Below are 14,910 nucleotides of genomic sequence, written 5' to 3'. Positions count from 1 at the left end.
CCTTAATCACCGAGGATCTTGTTCATGAAGACTCCTGTCTGAAAAACCATGAGAAGGAAGCAAACCAAAACAAAGATTTTAACAAGACAAAATGTTACAATCTCACGAATCATGATCTGGTGATTTATTTAGTTAAAAAGATACAAAGAAAAGAATAGGGCCGAATCCCATCCCTCCCTCTATTGCCTACAAAGTGATATTAATTACAATAAACATGAGAAGATTTATGAAGATCGGTCCGAGTTTCCATCAGCATGGATGTGCAGCCACTCTGGTCGTGGCCCTCGGGTTTCATTGGCTTCTCGTTAACCGAATATATTCCTCTGAACGTTGAGTGGAAGAGAGCCGAGCTGCAAACACAATAAACGCCACAAGTTGTGAAACTTTGTAATGCATAACAACAACAACAACAACAACGCCTTAATCTCAAATTTATTTGGTCCAACGGCGCGAATCCTTTCCTTCATGATGGATACTTGAAAAAAAATGCAAAAACCAGCTTCATGCCCAATCAACAAAGGCCGAAGGGAAAAAAAGAGAGACCCGTTATAGAGCACTCGATTCCCTTGATTCTAGAGGATAAAGCTTTGATTTTCGCTATCAATCTCTGGATTGGATTAGACGTACACTCTGAAAATTCACATGATAAATGCATTGAATGGAATACGTTAGATTTGGGACTTACATCTCCAGAAGGAAAAACTTCACCTGCAGGACCAACGCCTATACCCGAGTTAACAACTTCTAGCTTCATTGAGAGAAACTGCAGCCCAAATCGTTATAAACGTGAATATATATATATATATATGGCATCCTTAACAGAAAGATACAAATACATAGATGTCCGTCCCAACATACCTCGACTTGCCGTTGTAATGACTGAATGTAATTAATAATCTCATCAAGCACAAGAGCTTTACCGATAAGCTGATAACATGTGGAACACTATATCAAATATTGCAAAAGCATAAATGCATTTCTGGAGGGATTAGTCCAATAGCAGCAGTAAGAGTGATGGATCCTAATGTACAGAGAATAAAAAATAATGCAGTTTCAAATGTGAGACTAGAAGAACACCAGATACCTTGTTACATCCCGGGACTAGATCTTGAAGAACATTCATCCTCTCGCTGATCTTCTCTCTTCTAGCCTGCCAAAGAAAAAAATCACATTGTCAGAGAATCGTTTGGGAATGAAACAAGGTATGAAGATTGTGCTGACGAGTATAACAGGAAGAGAACAAGCAAAACCTGCCTAGCTGTATCAAACACTATCCTGATTTTGTGTTATTTTTGACAATCGCAAACGTATTACAACACAAGAAAAAGGCAACCAATGTCAATGGTAAGATGATAAAGATTCGATCATGAAAACATCATAGTTTGAAAACCGTATGAAGATAAAGGCAAAAAAGGTTAATATTAATAAAGAGAATTACTCGCTCTGCTAGACTGTGCCGGTCAGTAGCTTGTCCTCTTCTCGCTCTCACATGAATGTAATCCTTTGGTGGCTCGGGTTTGCTGTTTTGTTCCATTGCTTTGCTCCCACCACCAGAACTTGTTTCACCTTCAGGTCTTGCAACATCCCCATTTTCTCTTTCTGATCCAGAAACTTTCCTTTTCTTCTTCTCACTCAATTCATTCTGCTAAAAAGCAGGCAACCCAGCCATTTACACATTACACAGATAGAAATGCAAGTAAAAACGCTTTATTCTTGGAAACCCATTTCCCTGCCAGTTTCCTTGAGTTGAGAATCAAGTATATAGAAGAACAAAATGGAATCGATTATGCACCATTGACCATTCAAATTAAAAATATATACAGGCACAGTCAAGATACTAAAAACGAATATTAGATGAACAAAGACAGAGAAACAAGCATACTGAAAATAAGAAACAATACACATATATCTTTGGTTTGAGGACCTGATATACTTTTGGATTCACAACGTCCATTTCTCGGAGAAAGGCTAGGGGAGGTTTCCTGAGATGATTGAAGTGATAAAGCACATAAAGGGCCAAACTTAACTAGTCAATTGCTTGTGATTTTATCTCATAGCCCACCACTTTCCAGGAATTAAATGACCAGGCAAGCATAAAAAAAGGTAGTCAACAACAGTACTAACAATCAAGGACAATGATCATAAACTACAGATAAGGAAATCCTACCAAATAAACTCGACTTGTATACCAAAGAAACATAAAAACAATTGTTTATCAAAAGTGATAAGGAAATGAAGAGCTTTGACACCGTCACACTGTGGTTTCCTTTCAGAATGAGGGGTCCGAAGCTCAAACTAAGTCAAAAAACTTGCTCCAGATATAATCACTTCTCTACGTCATCTACCAAACTAGTCCTGATACAAAACTATGCTTTGTCCCATCCGTTTTGGTTCGAATCTTGAGGCTGAGGTTATGGAGTCAAACCCAGTGTTCGGATTTTGTTGCTTATATAACTAGCGGATCAAATGAAAACAAAGCAAGGTAAAGCTTCTTAAATTTTTTTCTCCTTGTAAACGAATGAGCTTTCGAGTGATTCCCAAGTCATACTCCCATTCCAGCTTCAAACCATAATGGTACACAGGGGAACCAACAAAATCTAATGCGGTCTATCACATTTCGGCTAGTCAAAGCAAATCCTAGTCGGAGTTTTCAACGCGGTGGAAGAGAAGCAGTCTCAGAGTCAGACACGGGATCACGATGTCAGGTTCGACGCCTACAAATGGACCAACTGCCGAAATAGACACTAAGAATCTAACACAGTTGAAGTTAAAGACACTGAGAAAGCCATAAACCAGACTTAACGGAAATCATATTCCTGGCATGTGCAAGAAGAATCAGAAATCCAAAAGCGACAAAGGAGAGCAATTCAGTGGGAAACTCACCAACCCATTACCGCTACTGCTCGAAGAGGCCATCTTGGAAGGTTCGTCCTCGGAGTTCAAATCCCTCCTCTTTCTTCCTCCACAGCCGCCGCTGTGTTCCGTCACCGTAGATTCCTCCGCCGAGATGTCCTTGTTGCCGAAAAATTCAGCCTTTCCGCCGGAATTAATCGATAGACGGAGCCCAGAGCGGAGGCCGTCGTTGGCAGGGAAAGGCCAAATCTCAGAGAGGGTATAGGACGAAGGATTTGCAGTGAAGGAAGATTCGCTCACAAGCGGAGGGTCCATTTCCGACGATGATACACGAGTTCATCCAAAAAAGGGTAGAACCAGATCCGAAAAGTGAGGAACTTAATCTCAGGATTTGAGCTTTGCGAGGTCTCACGATTTGTCGCGTTTATGGGAGTGTGTGGGCGTGAGGAGAGGAATAGATACACAAACCGAGAAGAGTGAGGGGGAGAGAGGGGTAAGACGTCATGATGTTCCTATTTTGAAAGAAACTAACGGCGTCGTTTCGCTTGCTCGTAGTCGTAGCTACCGTACGTCAAAGATCTTATTGGGCCCATATTGGGCTGGGTTGGACGATGTATGAATTTAATAGATTTTACTTTTATTTAAACAAAGGAGGTCCAGGTGGAGAAAATGGAGACACGTGGAGACTAAAATTCGATAAAATTATTCGATTTTAGGGTATTGGTCTTCATTTAAATCCGAATCCGAATTTAAATCCATGAATACCTATAAATCTGAATTTGAATTCGAATGATTTTAGTACGAATCCCTGGATAATTTTAATATAAACAATTATATCTCTATATATTTATAATATTTTTATAAAATATAATTATTTTAGGTTAAAAGATTTCTCATTTTTTTTAACATTAAGTCAAGAAAATTAAATTTAGTTTTCTCTATCTGTCACAAACTTTTTTATCTTTTACTTTAACTGTGGTTCATTCTTCTCTATAATCAAACCTTCAATTTTTTTTTAATTTCATGTATAAATATTATTGCTTTTTATTAAATAAATTTGGAACTAGATATCTACGAATACTCAGACATTGTTTTTGGATGTTCATACATGGATATAAACCCTCGAGTTCGAATATAAATATTAAAATAAAATACCCAAATTTTATAGATACGAATCCGAATAATTCGATTTTACTCGATATATGATCTCTGTCCATCCCTAAAGACCGCTCATGTTTTATCTCTATATAACGACTCTACATTTCATGGATAAATCATCAAAGTATTATCTAGAAAACTAGGACGTGTACGGATCTCGAACTTACTCCGGACTCCTTCAAATACGGACTTACGACCATAGGATCTTCGGGTTCTGTCGTTTCTTTTTCAGATTCCTTACAACTTCATAAATTGAAATTTCACTGTAAAATTTGTTACACTTTCGATTAAAAGGGCATTTTAGCAAATATCCAGCACATCCAGGGGCTAACCTGTAAAAACAGTCACGGTTCAATTGCATATGCTTCAATCAAGCACGTGTCAGGCACGTGATACGAACAAAGCTCCCTTCCCTCCTCGGTTATTGCTCCTTGGTCCTTATTATGGTTGCCTTGCTTGATCTTTGGAACATTTTTTTTTTTACTTTCCAGTTAGCCATTCGTCTCTCTACCTTTCGTTTTTTTTTTACATCTCCTCTCTGGATTGCTTTGGGATCAGAAAAAGAGGAGACGGACAATGGAGAAAGAGAAACCAATGAAGAGAATGTACCTCAGCAATGTATAATACATGCAGCATATACAAATGAGCCTGGCACAGGAAGGAGATGGGCATCGACAGTCAGAAACTTTGATGCAAAATGACGATCCTTTGGATTACTTGAAATAGAGCTCAAGGAGTTTCTTCAAGGTGTCGAAGGTGCTTGTGAATGGGTTTAATTCGATGGGGGCTTTCAACCCAAGATCTGAAAACTGGTTTGTCAGAGCTTGCTGCATCCCCGACATGGACATCATGGCCGCTAGCTGACTGTTTGACATCGCTTCACAGTCCTGGGGTGTGTCTTTTATTTTTGCTGGGTCATATCCAAACTGTGCCAAGTAATTCTTGTACTTGTCGATGAACTCTGGCCCAGGAGTGGGTGTTCTTGAATATATCTGAAACACGAAAAACCATATATACATATATACATACGCAGCAATGGAAGGAATTCAACCCTGAGAACCTCGGGAAATCACAGCACCTGGACAAAGCTTCGGTCTTTGGCCCCGGATACAAGAGCAAACGTGTCGTAGTCGGTGGCTATCACATCATAAGGCTCCTTGGGAATGAAAGGAAGGGTGGGGAATCGGAGGTAACACTTCTCTTTGATCATCTCTCGCTTTTCCAAATCAGTCTCAGTTTTCTCTAGGTCTTCCTCCGGCAGACATTGAACTCTGCCCCTTATCCCTGTTATGTACCCATCAGGGCCGCCATGAATGCAAAATGTATCGACCTGGATGGCTGGTGCTTTTGTATCGACCGTGTATACACCCTGCAAACAGAACAGAAACCGGTAAAAAAAAAACATTTTCCAGTTCAAGCCCAAGTGTTTATAACCAAAGAGACCGTTTTACTTGAGTGCAATGGCAGTCTTCTTGGCCCTGACCGGCGAATCCACGCTTCAGGGAAGCAACCTCGAACCATCTGCCCGAGTACCTAATCGGGTCAAAGTCCTTTGCAGTCATACCTCTCATCATCATCATCCCCGAGCTTCCTCTTCCATCAGGTACATTTTCAAGCAGAAGAGTCGGTTTATTATCATCAGTAGCAACACTTGCTAGTTGGCAAAATCTTTGGTAACTAGGCAGCAGATCAGATGCAATTGCAATACCCTGGCAAGAAAAGAATGCATGACAAAAACATCATAAAAACTCAAACCATGACACCTTACGGCAGAAGACAAACAGCATTATTTTTCAAACCTGGCCCGCCTGCGAGAGAAGCAGAGCAGTTGCAAAGCCAGAGACGAAGCTGGTTGTCAATGTCTTGATTGGATTCGGATTCTCTGAGGAACATTTCAACTTCATCTTCTTTCGAAACACCCTGCAACGGGTTGTGTTGGAGAAACGACATCCAGTGTCGACCCAGATCCTGGAACATCTGCTGTTTTCATCATGGCGAGGATATCATAAGAAATTTGGGAGTAAAAATTGAAAAAGCACATCGCTTTTAGGGTTCGGAATCGAGAGAGCTGTGGAGCTCTGAGCGGTGGAAATGTTCAGCTCACCTTGTCGTTACAGATGGAGAGGAGCTCTTGATGAGAAGAGGCTTCGATAAGCTTATGGTATCCATCATTCCTCGCTCCTTTCGATCGCCACGGATTTCCTTTGATTAGCTTTTTATGAGAAGTGGATGTGTTTGTCGGTTTATTCGCCCGCTGCTCTGCCTCTGTAAACGCTGTCGTTTCGAGAGTAGACACAAATGTTCTTCGGCTGTCAATGATCCATCCTTGGATGGAAGTAAACGCCAACACGGTGGATTAGGGCGGAGTCCTGGTGGCGAGCGAATGATTCCTCCATGACCCGAATCGCCGGCCGGAATGACGTCAGCGCCGATGACGGCTGGAATCCCGGACGGGTCGGAAGGAGCCGCCATCGGAGACTTCTTCAGGCGAGGCGATTCTCATGACCCATCCGCGAAGACAAACCGGAGACTGAGAACGGTCGGCATCGCTAGAAAATCCCGGCGGAGAATCGGCAATTCGAGGAGAGAGAGAAAGTGGATCGACGACTGAGAAAACCAAAAAAAAAAAAAAAAAGCAAAAGAAAAGATTAAGAGTAATCACGTTCTCTTATGATTCGTTACAAATTCTCCCCAATCGAAAATCGATAACCGTATCGGATACAATTTGTCAATTTTTATTAATTAATATAAGATTAGGATAAACTTGTACGGATATTTATCTAACAAGATTTAGTTGTTATCTATTATATTAAATCGATTTTACAAAAATATTAATTTTATAGATAGTGATCCTACTTCAATATCTTATATCTTATACTATAAATAATACAGTCGCACTATTATATCCACAACTGTAGCATGGATAAGAAAACGTTCCAAACCGATGCCAGTGGGAGAATTTCTGATGGGAACAGTCCTCCCATGGAAGCGACGAAGAAGGTTGTTTACAGAGGGTGGAAAGTCATCCCATTCATTCTAGGTACGGGCCTTGTATTCAAATTACGATCAAAATATCTTCACATTTTCATCCTTTTTATATATATCATATTAATTATTATTAAATCAAGCTGATACAACGAATTTGTATACACGGTTGTGAACTAATCAGACGTAAAAGATTGAATCTTTATGGAAACTCACGTTCGTTCTTAAGATGAATAATAACAGATATTGCATTTTTTTTTGGGATTGATAGGATAAAAAAAAAACAAATTGGTTTTCCTCCATTGTTGGATCAGGGAACGAGGCATTCGAGAAGCTGGGGATCATAGGGACGATGTCGAACCTTCTGTTGTACCTCACTTCTGTCTTCAACTTGAAGAGCGTTACAGCAGTGACCATCATCAACGCCTTCGGCGGAACCATCAACTTCGGCACTTTCGTCGCCGCTTTTCTCTCCGACACCTACTTCGGTCGCCACAAGACACTTCTCTTCGCTATCTTCGCTTGTTTTCTGGTGATGATCCTCTCTCTTCTCTTCTCCCCAACGACGTTTAATGTCTCGAACCTTTTGTGTTCACTATTGGTGAGTTTCTTAATTCCTTGAAGGGATCACTTGTGATGGAACTGACCGCATTAATCCCGCAACTGCACCCGGTTCCTTGCGGAACAGGGCGAGAAATCGAATGTAAAGGGCCAAACGCCGGGCAAATCATGATTTTGGTAACGGGTCTCGGACTCCTCGTAGTGGGAGCAGGGGGTGTCAGACCGTGCAACTTGCCATTTGCAGCCGATCAGTTTAACAAGAAAATCGAGTCCGAGAAAAAAAAGTCTGACAGTCTCTTCAGCTGGTACTTCTTCACCTACGCCATGGCTCAGATCGTGTCGTTGACGCTGATTGTGTATGTACAGTCCAACGTCAGCTGGGCAGCTGGTTTAGCCATCCCGCCCGTTGTCACGCTCGTGGGTTTCCTGATTTTCTTCGCGGGTGATAAATTGTACGTGAAAGTGAAAGCCTCGGGCTCTCCTTTGGCTAGTGCAGCTCAAGTCATAGTCGTCGCTATCAAGAAGCGAGGACTGATGCCGGTGAATGAGCCTTGGCTTGATCTCCACAACTACATTCCACCAAAACATGCAAACTCGAGGCTTGGATACACTGACCAGTTCAAGTGAGTTTATAATTCTCTTTTTGGATGTTTTCTTGTTACCAATTCATTTTCTCTGAGAAACTTCTACAAGTATTTTTGGCAGATTTCTTGATAAAGCGGCGATCTTGACACCCGAGGATAGGTTAAACCCGGACGGATCACCGGCTGAGCCATGGAAACTGGCTACCATGCAGCAAGTTGAGGAAATGAAATGCATTCTGAGAGTGCTCCCCATCTGGTTTTCAACCGCGGTTTACTACCTAGCCATAGCCCAACAGATGACATACCCAGTCTTGCAAGCTCTTCAGAGCGATCGACGCATCGGTTCAGGGAAATTCGAGATCCCAGCCGCCACCTACACCGTATTCTTGATGGCAGGAATGACGGGTTTTATCATAATTCACCAGACTCTGCTCAAGCCGCTTCTCAAAAGGATAACCGGTGTAACGCTCTTACAAAGGATGGGAACTGGAATGGCATTTTCGGTTGCGAGTATGGCGATTGCAGGGATCGTGGAAAGGCGGAGGAGAACCATAGCCCTGACGAAACCAACGCTCGGGAACGATCCCAAGAGGGGCGCAGTCTCCTCCTTCTCGGGGCTATGGCTGATCCCGCAGCTCATACTGGCGGGGATAGCTGAGGGCTTAATGGTCGTCGGCCAAAATGAGTTCTACTACGAGGAATTCCCCGAAAACATGAGGAGCTTCGCAGGTTCTATGTACTACGTCGGCACAGGAATCTCGAGCTACTTAGGTAGTTTCTTGATATCGATGATCCACAAGAGGACAACGCATTCGCCGACGGGCAACTGGTTGGACGAAGATCTGAACAAGGGAAGGTTGGATTACTTCTATTACATGATAACGGGGATTTCCGCTGTGAACTTTGTTTGCTTCTTGGTTATGGCCAAATGGTACAGGTACAAAGACATTGATGACGAGACCGAAGCTGAGGCCGAGAATCTGGACAGAAACAACTCTGTATGATGAGCTTGGTCCGCATCTTTAAATAGGGTTTTATGTTCCTTTGGCGGCCTCTTCATCAATTTTTGTAAATAACGAATGGGGAAAACAAAATTAAAGTTCGTTGATTTAGTCTTTGTTTTGCAATGACTGAAAAATATGATTAGTTTGATTACAAAATGGACTGAATATTATCTTTTTTTATTCATTTATTTTTTTTAATAAACGCAAAATATTTTTTTTATGGAAAATTAATGTAGAGTATTCATGATTTCATGTTTTTACTAAAAATAAACGAGCATTCAAAAAAAGTTATGTTATGTATTTGCACAAATGCCATTTTAAATTCGAGGAAATATTTTTTTTAAAATGCTTGATATGGAGAAATAAATAGCATCTCCCTCTTCTCTATCGGAGGATAAAATATCTTTCAATGTTTTAAAAAGATTGAATCATATGGATTTTGCTTTATCTTATCCGATAAAGTATGGTATTTTTTTAAAATCTTTTAAAAAAATTATTGGCATCATTACGACACCAAGACCAATAAAAATAAACCAAACAAAACACAATATTTATGTATTCAGAGTTTGGCTGACCCAATATTTTCAGATTCTGGGGCGTATAACCATTGTCCATGGCCGAGACATCTTCAGGACGGCCGAGGAATTTTCTGGTGACGGGAATGTTTCAGACCGTGTAAGCTTGCTGAATCGTTTCTGTATCGAGTCCCTTCAGTCTCACCACCAATTCAACGTGGCCCTTTGGCGTGTGAAGCTCCTGCAACCTAATGGAAACTTGAAAGTTCTAATGGAAACTTGTGGATTAGATTCGGTAGCCGAGTGTTAGAGTGTCACCTACCTAGCGATTTCAGCTCTCCTCTTGGCTTCTTCGGCCATTTGGTTAAGCTCGTTGAAATGGGTTCGCTCCGTGAACATCTTAGTATCCGTGGTTGCAGCCCATGCAACGTCCTCTGCGCATTGCGCCCATTGGAGCTCCCTCTGCTCTTTTCCAAAGTCCCTCTTCCTTGTGAATGCGATCTATGGAAAAGAAAAATGACAGAAAGAAAGGATTCACATTCCAAACTGTATCCAAAATCCGAGCATACAGAAAGTCAGAATCTTTTACCCTTTGTTCGATAACAAGGTCCCAAGCACGACCACTTAGCGCCTAGCAGATGAAGAACTTGATGAGATCAAGAGGAATGTAGAATATGATGTTGTAAAGCCAGATGACTCCGGCCCATCCCCATCCGATCCCTTCTATCGCCGTGAAGCTCCAATTCGCATAGACCACAGTTAGGGTAGCAACCTGTTTGCAAGAAAATGAGTCCAAGAATAGAATTAAACGACGCCCAAAAAAGACGTTTTACGTAAGGGCAACTTACCAACTGAGCAACGATGAAGGCCATCACGAGCAACAGACCAGGATGTTCCACATAAGACCAATGTCGTGACCATGTCACAAAGATAAGTGTCTGACTTGTAATACTAAATTGCAGGTATATCGCTGAGGCGAGCTTCCTAATATCATCATGTGTTGTTTTCTCGAGAGTCAAAACTCTAAAGACTCGTTGAAACGCAGATAAGATATCCATTCCAGTCGTTAAGATCCTTTTTGTTAACATCTCTTGGCATGAGACCAACAAATTGCCAAGGCCCTCCTGCACTCTCCGTCCTTCAAGACAAATGCATTCCCTCCTGCAGTCCCCTTCCTTCAAGACAAATACATTCAACCTTAAGATTTTTATGTCAGAAAAATTATTGCTGGATGCCCTAAAGAAGTTGACAAGATTTGCCAGCAACCTGGTACGCCACAGCAAGTGACCGCAAACCGCGTTCAACAAACTTATCATCATCATCATGAACTCTTCGCTCAATCTCTAACTTGTTGTGCTTCAGTATTTTTTTTAGATTCATTTAAAAAATTTAATATTTATTTGACAAAAAATCAAATTCAATTTTTTTTGGTCGAAATTGAAATGTTTCAATGTTTTTTTTTTTAGATTTTCCCTTACAAAAATGTCAAACCTATGATTTGATTTTTTCGAAACATGAAAGATTATCCTTTGGTTAAAAAGATGTTTGTTTGACCTCATCAAGTATTTTTTTTTATTAATAATTAAAAATAATATTTTTAACCAATACTTCAATTTTGTTCTCACAATTCTTAATCTCAAAAAACCCACTGTACAAGAGGAGCAGGAAGAGCCAACCCTATTATGTATGCTTCATTAATTCCTCCGTGACTTGCACCCAAAAAAAATGCAGAAAGAAAGATGGAAAACGAATATAAGACTCATCATGCAGCGTTCTGCGTCTCGTCATCAATGTCTTTGTACCTGTACCATTTGGCCATAACCAAGAAGTATACAAAGTTCACAACGGAAATCCCCGTTATCATGTAATAGAAGTAATCCAACCTTCCCTTGTTCAGATCTTCGGCCAACCAGTTTCCCGTCGGCGAATGCATCGTCGTTTTATGGACAATCGATATCAAGAAACTGCCCAAGTAGCTCGAGATTCCTGTGCCGACGTAGAAGATAGAACCCGCAAAGCTCCTCATGTTTTCGGGGAACTCCTTGTAGTAGAACTCCATCTGCCCAACGGCCGTCAAAGCCTCGGCTATCCCCGCCAGTATGAGCTGTGGCATCAGCCATAAGCCCGAGAAGGAGGAGATTGCCCCCCTCCGGGGGTCGATCCCGAGCGTTGGTCTCGTCAGGGCTACGGTTCTCCTCTGTCCTTCCACGATCCCCGCAATCGCCATACTCGCTACCGAAAAGGCCATTCCAATCCCCATCCTTTGTAAGAGTGTTATACCGGTTTTCTTCCCGGTTTTCTTCTTTAGGAGAGGCACGAGTAAAGTGTCGTAAATGACGATGAAAGCCGTCATTCCTGCCATCAAGAACACGACGTACGTGGCTGCTGGGATCTCGAATTTCCCGAAACCGAGGCGTCGGTCGCTCTGTAGAGCCTGGAAGACTGGGTATGTCATCTGTTGGGCTATGGGCAGGTAGTAAATCGCAGCTGAAAACCAGATGGGGAGCACTCTCAGAATGCATTTCACTTCTTCAACTTGCTGCATGGTAGCCAGTTTCCATGGCTCGGCCGGTGATCCGTCGGGGTTTAAGTTATCCTCGGGGGTCAAGATCGCCGCTTTATCAAAGAACCTGTCAGAATTTTGGAGGAGTCTCTCAGGGAACATAAACCCACAACAAGAAAGCATCGGAAAACACGAAAAACTCACTTGAACTGGTCAGTGTATCCAAGCCTCGAGTTTGCATATTTTGGTGGGATGTAGTTGTGGAGATCAAGCCAAGGCTCATTCACCGGCTTGAGTCCTCGCTTCTTGATAGCGACAACTATAACTTGAGCTACACTACCTAAGGGAGAACCCGAGGCTTTCACTTTCACGTACAATTTGTCACCCGCGAAGAAAATGAGGCAACCCACGAACATGAGACCAGCCGGGATGGCCAAACCAATCGTCCAGCTGACGTTGGACTGTATGTACACAATCAACGTCAACGACACGATCTGAGCGAAGGTGAAGGTGAAGAAGTACCAGTTGAAGAAACTGTCGATCCCCTTTTTCCCAGACTCGGTTTCCGGGTTAAACTGATCAGCTCCAAACGCTAAGTTGCACGGTCTGATGCCGCCAGCCCCTACTACGAGGAGTCCCAGACCCATTACCAGAAACGCAATTTGCCCGACATTTGGCCCTTCACACTCGATCCCCTGCTTTGTTCCACAAGGAACTGGGTGAAGTTGTGGGATCGCTGCGGTTAGTTCCATCACCAGTGCTCCCTTCAAGGAATTAAGAGAATCAATCACCAATGAACACAAAAGGTTTAAGGTATTAAACGATGTTGGGGAGAAGAGAAGAGAAAGGATCATTACGAGAAAACAGGCGATGATGGCGAAAGTAAGGGTCTTGTGGCGGCCGAAGTAAGTGTCGCAGAGAAAAGCGGCGACGAAAGTGCCGAAGTTGATGGTTCCACTGAAGGCATTGATGATGGCTGCAGCTGTAACGCTCTGCAAGTTGAAGACCGAAGTGAGGTACACCAGAAGGTTCGACATTGTCCCTATGATCCCCAGCTTCTCGAATGTTTCGTTCCCTGAGACAGAGGCATGGAGATTCAGACACAACTGAGAAACAGCTTAAGATCATACACATTGGAGAAGCTGGGAAATATGCACCGGAATTTAATTATAAAAAAAACAAATTATTGGAAAAAGAAAAGACTCGTACCGATAATATAAGGCATGACTTTCCATCCTCTGTAAACGACGACCTTCGCCTCCTGCGCCGCAAAGCCGCCATTTCCGGCGGAGGGTCTTTGAATAGTTTCGACCTCGAGGTTTTCTCTCTCCATATGATCAGACACGATCTTCATCTGCCGCAAGCTTCTCTCTTATTTATACAGAGATAGATAAGAGATAAAAAAAAAAAAATGTCGCAACCAGGAAATATGCAGCGAATTTTTCGCTGTGAAACTCCGTTTAAGAATATTTATATATATATATTTTTTATTTAAACCACAATTACTCTGCGATTTAGTTCCAAACTTATTAACACTGTAAATTATTTTCTCTCTTGATCATTATAAATTTTTAGATTCTCACGAATTATTAGTTTTTCTCCCATTATGGAATGAAATACAAAATCTTTATATAAAAAGATTTTTCCAAGTAAACAAATTTCTTTAGTTCCCATCTTTGACTTTGGGGGTAAAAGTTAGTGCTTCCATCTTTGACTCTAATTACATTTTCTTTTGGGGATATAATCATTAAATACATCGGAAACATAAAAAGAAAAACTCAGTATATATCCACCAAGATTATTAATCTAAAATATGTAAAAATATATTCGGTTGTCAAATCTAGCCGGTTTTACCGGCCACATACAATCAAAAGTATTATAATGTGTTTGTCTTGAGCAATGTTATTAATCAGTGTTGTTGTTATAATTACCTAAAATAATAAATTCCATTTTTCCTTCTCACCGTTCTCCATTTGTATACACGTATGAAAAATAATATACGACGGGTCCACCACTTATCGCATATATATATATAGATTGTGATTAACAAGTATGCTGACGTCAAAATTTTCAAAATAGAACAGTGAAAATCTAGTAAATTAAATACATGATGCGGATAAAGACAGGTAAGGATAATTTCATCTAATGACCAAAAGGGTACAGAAATTTCTAGCTTAAATTCTAATCGGTGAAACAAAATAATACATAAATCCTTATTATAAAAAAATTTCTAAATCCTTAAATTCTGACAGAAATTTGTAAAACAATTTATCCTGTCCTTACCATAAATATTTTAATACGCCTACCTTGATTGGATTTCTTACCCATAAAAAAGAAGAAAAATATTTTTTTCTTTAATATATCCCATACGAGAGATGGTACAGTAAATTCAATCTTATCCATTTTATCTATTCATATTATATGTAACAGGAAAATGTTCTCCTATATATAAAAAAATACAATAGAATATTTTAGATGTAATATTTAGGGTAAATCATAACGATATTAATGATAACATCATTCTATATGTTCTCTCAAGATGAATCATCTACGATGAATTCAATCTTGTTATATAAAAACTGAAACTGTGATCGTGTTAACCTTCCATGAGGTGGTGTAGTTCAGACTTGAATCAGTATTGCTTGATAACATTTGAAGAGTTTGAAAGTTGTAATCTTAGAAACTGATATGGTACGGATGTCCAGTGCATATGCGCGAGTTGAGTTGCACGATAATAAGGTCGCCAA

The 14,910-nt window shown here is 40.9% G+C and overlaps 5 protein-coding genes across 8 annotated transcripts; 1 reads left to right on the top strand and 4 right to left on the bottom strand.

The window, feature by feature from the left end:
* Positions 1-97: 97 nt before the first annotated feature.
* Positions 98-3,341, bottom strand: LOC104819429 (transcription factor bHLH79-like). Of its 2 annotated transcripts, none has more exons than XM_010549496.1 (6): positions 2,884-3,341; positions 1,439-1,645; positions 1,085-1,150; positions 859-927; positions 686-763; positions 98-350 (listed from the first exon to the last, which is right to left on the bottom strand). In XM_010549496.1, exons 1-6 carry the CDS (start codon positions 3,166-3,168, stop codon positions 306-308), a joined length of 750 nt encoding a protein of 249 aa, XP_010547798.1. In that variant the 5' UTR covers positions 3,169-3,341; the 3' UTR covers positions 98-305. The 2 variants fall into 2 exon arrangements, with proteins under 2 accessions (XP_010547798.1, XP_010547799.1); XM_010549497.1 differs by having other exon boundaries at positions 1,439-1,642.
* Positions 3,342-4,494: 1,153 nt separating this feature from the next.
* On the bottom strand, positions 4,495-6,582 carry LOC104819428 (chloroplastic lipocalin). Of its 3 annotated transcripts, XR_772810.2 has the most exons (6): positions 6,116-6,582; positions 5,811-5,991; positions 5,463-5,720; positions 5,090-5,380; positions 4,621-5,003; positions 4,495-4,549 (listed from the first exon to the last, which is right to left on the bottom strand). XR_772810.2 is itself a non-coding variant. In XM_010549492.2 (5 exons), exons 1-5 carry the CDS (start codon positions 6,181-6,183, stop codon positions 4,725-4,727), a joined length of 1,077 nt encoding a protein of 358 aa, XP_010547794.1. In that variant the 5' UTR covers positions 6,184-6,582; the 3' UTR covers positions 4,589-4,724. The 3 variants fall into 3 exon arrangements, 2 of the variants coding, with proteins under 2 accessions (XP_010547794.1, XP_010547795.1); XM_010549492.2 differs by lacking the exon at positions 4,495-4,549 and having other exon boundaries at positions 4,589-5,003; XM_010549493.2 differs by lacking the exon at positions 4,495-4,549 and having other exon boundaries at positions 4,589-5,003; positions 5,811-5,988.
* Positions 6,583-6,967: 385 nt separating this feature from the next.
* On the top strand, positions 6,968-9,162 carry LOC104819427 (protein NRT1/ PTR FAMILY 2.11-like). The gene is made up of 4 exons (XM_010549491.1): positions 6,968-7,051; positions 7,311-7,528; positions 7,621-8,180; positions 8,263-9,162. The coding sequence occupies exons 1-4, from the start codon at positions 6,994-6,996 to the stop codon at positions 9,143-9,145; spliced, it is 1,719 nt and encodes a 572-aa protein (XP_010547793.1). The 5' UTR covers positions 6,968-6,993; the 3' UTR covers positions 9,146-9,162.
* A 649-nt stretch (positions 9,163-9,811) lies between these two features.
* LOC104820166 (ATPase 11, plasma membrane-type) lies at positions 9,812-10,718 on the bottom strand. Its single transcript, XM_010550535.1, is given in 6 exon segments — positions 9,812-9,908; positions 9,983-10,070; positions 10,073-10,100; positions 10,102-10,161; positions 10,250-10,432; positions 10,509-10,718. Coding segments are annotated over 6 exon segments (666 nt in total).
* A 618-nt stretch (positions 10,719-11,336) lies between these two features.
* On the bottom strand, positions 11,337-13,517 carry LOC104820165 (protein NRT1/ PTR FAMILY 2.11-like). The gene is made up of 4 exons (XM_010550534.1): positions 13,373-13,517; positions 13,021-13,238; positions 12,368-12,927; positions 11,337-12,290 (listed from the first exon to the last, which is right to left on the bottom strand). The coding sequence occupies exons 1-4, from the start codon at positions 13,515-13,517 to the stop codon at positions 11,423-11,425; spliced, it is 1,791 nt and encodes a 596-aa protein (XP_010548836.1). The 3' UTR covers positions 11,337-11,422.
* Positions 13,518-14,910: the final 1,393 nt, after the last annotated feature.

This window comes from Tarenaya hassleriana, unplaced genomic scaffold (assembly GCF_000463585.1).
Source record: "Tarenaya hassleriana unplaced genomic scaffold, ASM46358v1 Cleome3, whole genome shotgun sequence".
In the NCBI taxonomy this organism is placed as follows: Eukaryota; Viridiplantae; Streptophyta; class Magnoliopsida; order Brassicales; family Cleomaceae; genus Tarenaya; species Tarenaya hassleriana.
Note: the sequence above shows the minus strand (reverse complement) of the source record. Positions and strands in the feature narration are given on the sequence as shown.

Bases quoted from the DNA above. Each gene is read 5' to 3' on its own strand.
- LOC104819427 (XM_010549491.1), top strand. From the start codon at position 6,994: ATGGAAGCGACGAAGAAGGTTGTTTACAGAGGGTGGAAAGTCATCCCA. The intron at 7,052-7,310 runs GTACGGGCCTTG...TTGTTGGATCAG, and splicing joins AGTCATCCCATTCATTCTAG to GGAACGAGGCATTCGAGAAG. The intron at 8,181-8,262 runs GTGAGTTTATAA...TATTTTTGGCAG, and splicing joins GGATACACTGACCAGTTCAA to ATTTCTTGATAAAGCGGCGA.
- LOC104819429 (XM_010549496.1), bottom strand. From the start codon at position 3,168: ATGGACCCTCCGCTTGTGAGCGAATCTTCCTTCACTGCAAATCCTTCG. The intron at 1,646-2,883 runs GTGAGTTTCCCA...CCTGCTTTTTAG, and splicing joins GCAGTAGCGGTAATGGGTTG to CAGAATGAATTGAGTGAGAA. The intron at 351-685 runs GTAAGTCCCAAA...TTGTGTTTGCAG, and splicing joins AAGTTTTTCCTTCTGGAGAT to CTCGGCTCTCTTCCACTCAA.
- LOC104819428 (XM_010549492.2), bottom strand. From the start codon at position 6,183: ATGATGGATACCATAAGCTTATCGAAGCCTCTTCTCATCAAGAGCTCC. The intron at 5,992-6,115 runs GTGAGCTGAACA...TGATGAAAACAG, and splicing joins TCTCCATCTGTAACGACAAG to CAGATGTTCCAGGATCTGGG. The intron at 5,381-5,462 runs GTAAAACGGTCT...TTCTGTTTGCAG, and splicing joins AAGACTGCCATTGCACTCAA to GGTGTATACACGGTCGATAC.
- LOC104820165 (XM_010550534.1), bottom strand. From the start codon at position 13,517: ATGAAGATCGTGTCTGATCATATGGAGAGAGAAAACCTCGAGGTCGAA. The intron at 13,239-13,372 runs GTACGAGTCTTT...CCTCTGTCTCAG, and splicing joins AGTCATGCCTTATATTATCG to GGAACGAAACATTCGAGAAG. The intron at 12,291-12,367 runs GTGAGTTTTTCG...AAATTCTGACAG, and splicing joins GGATACACTGACCAGTTCAA to GTTCTTTGATAAAGCGGCGA.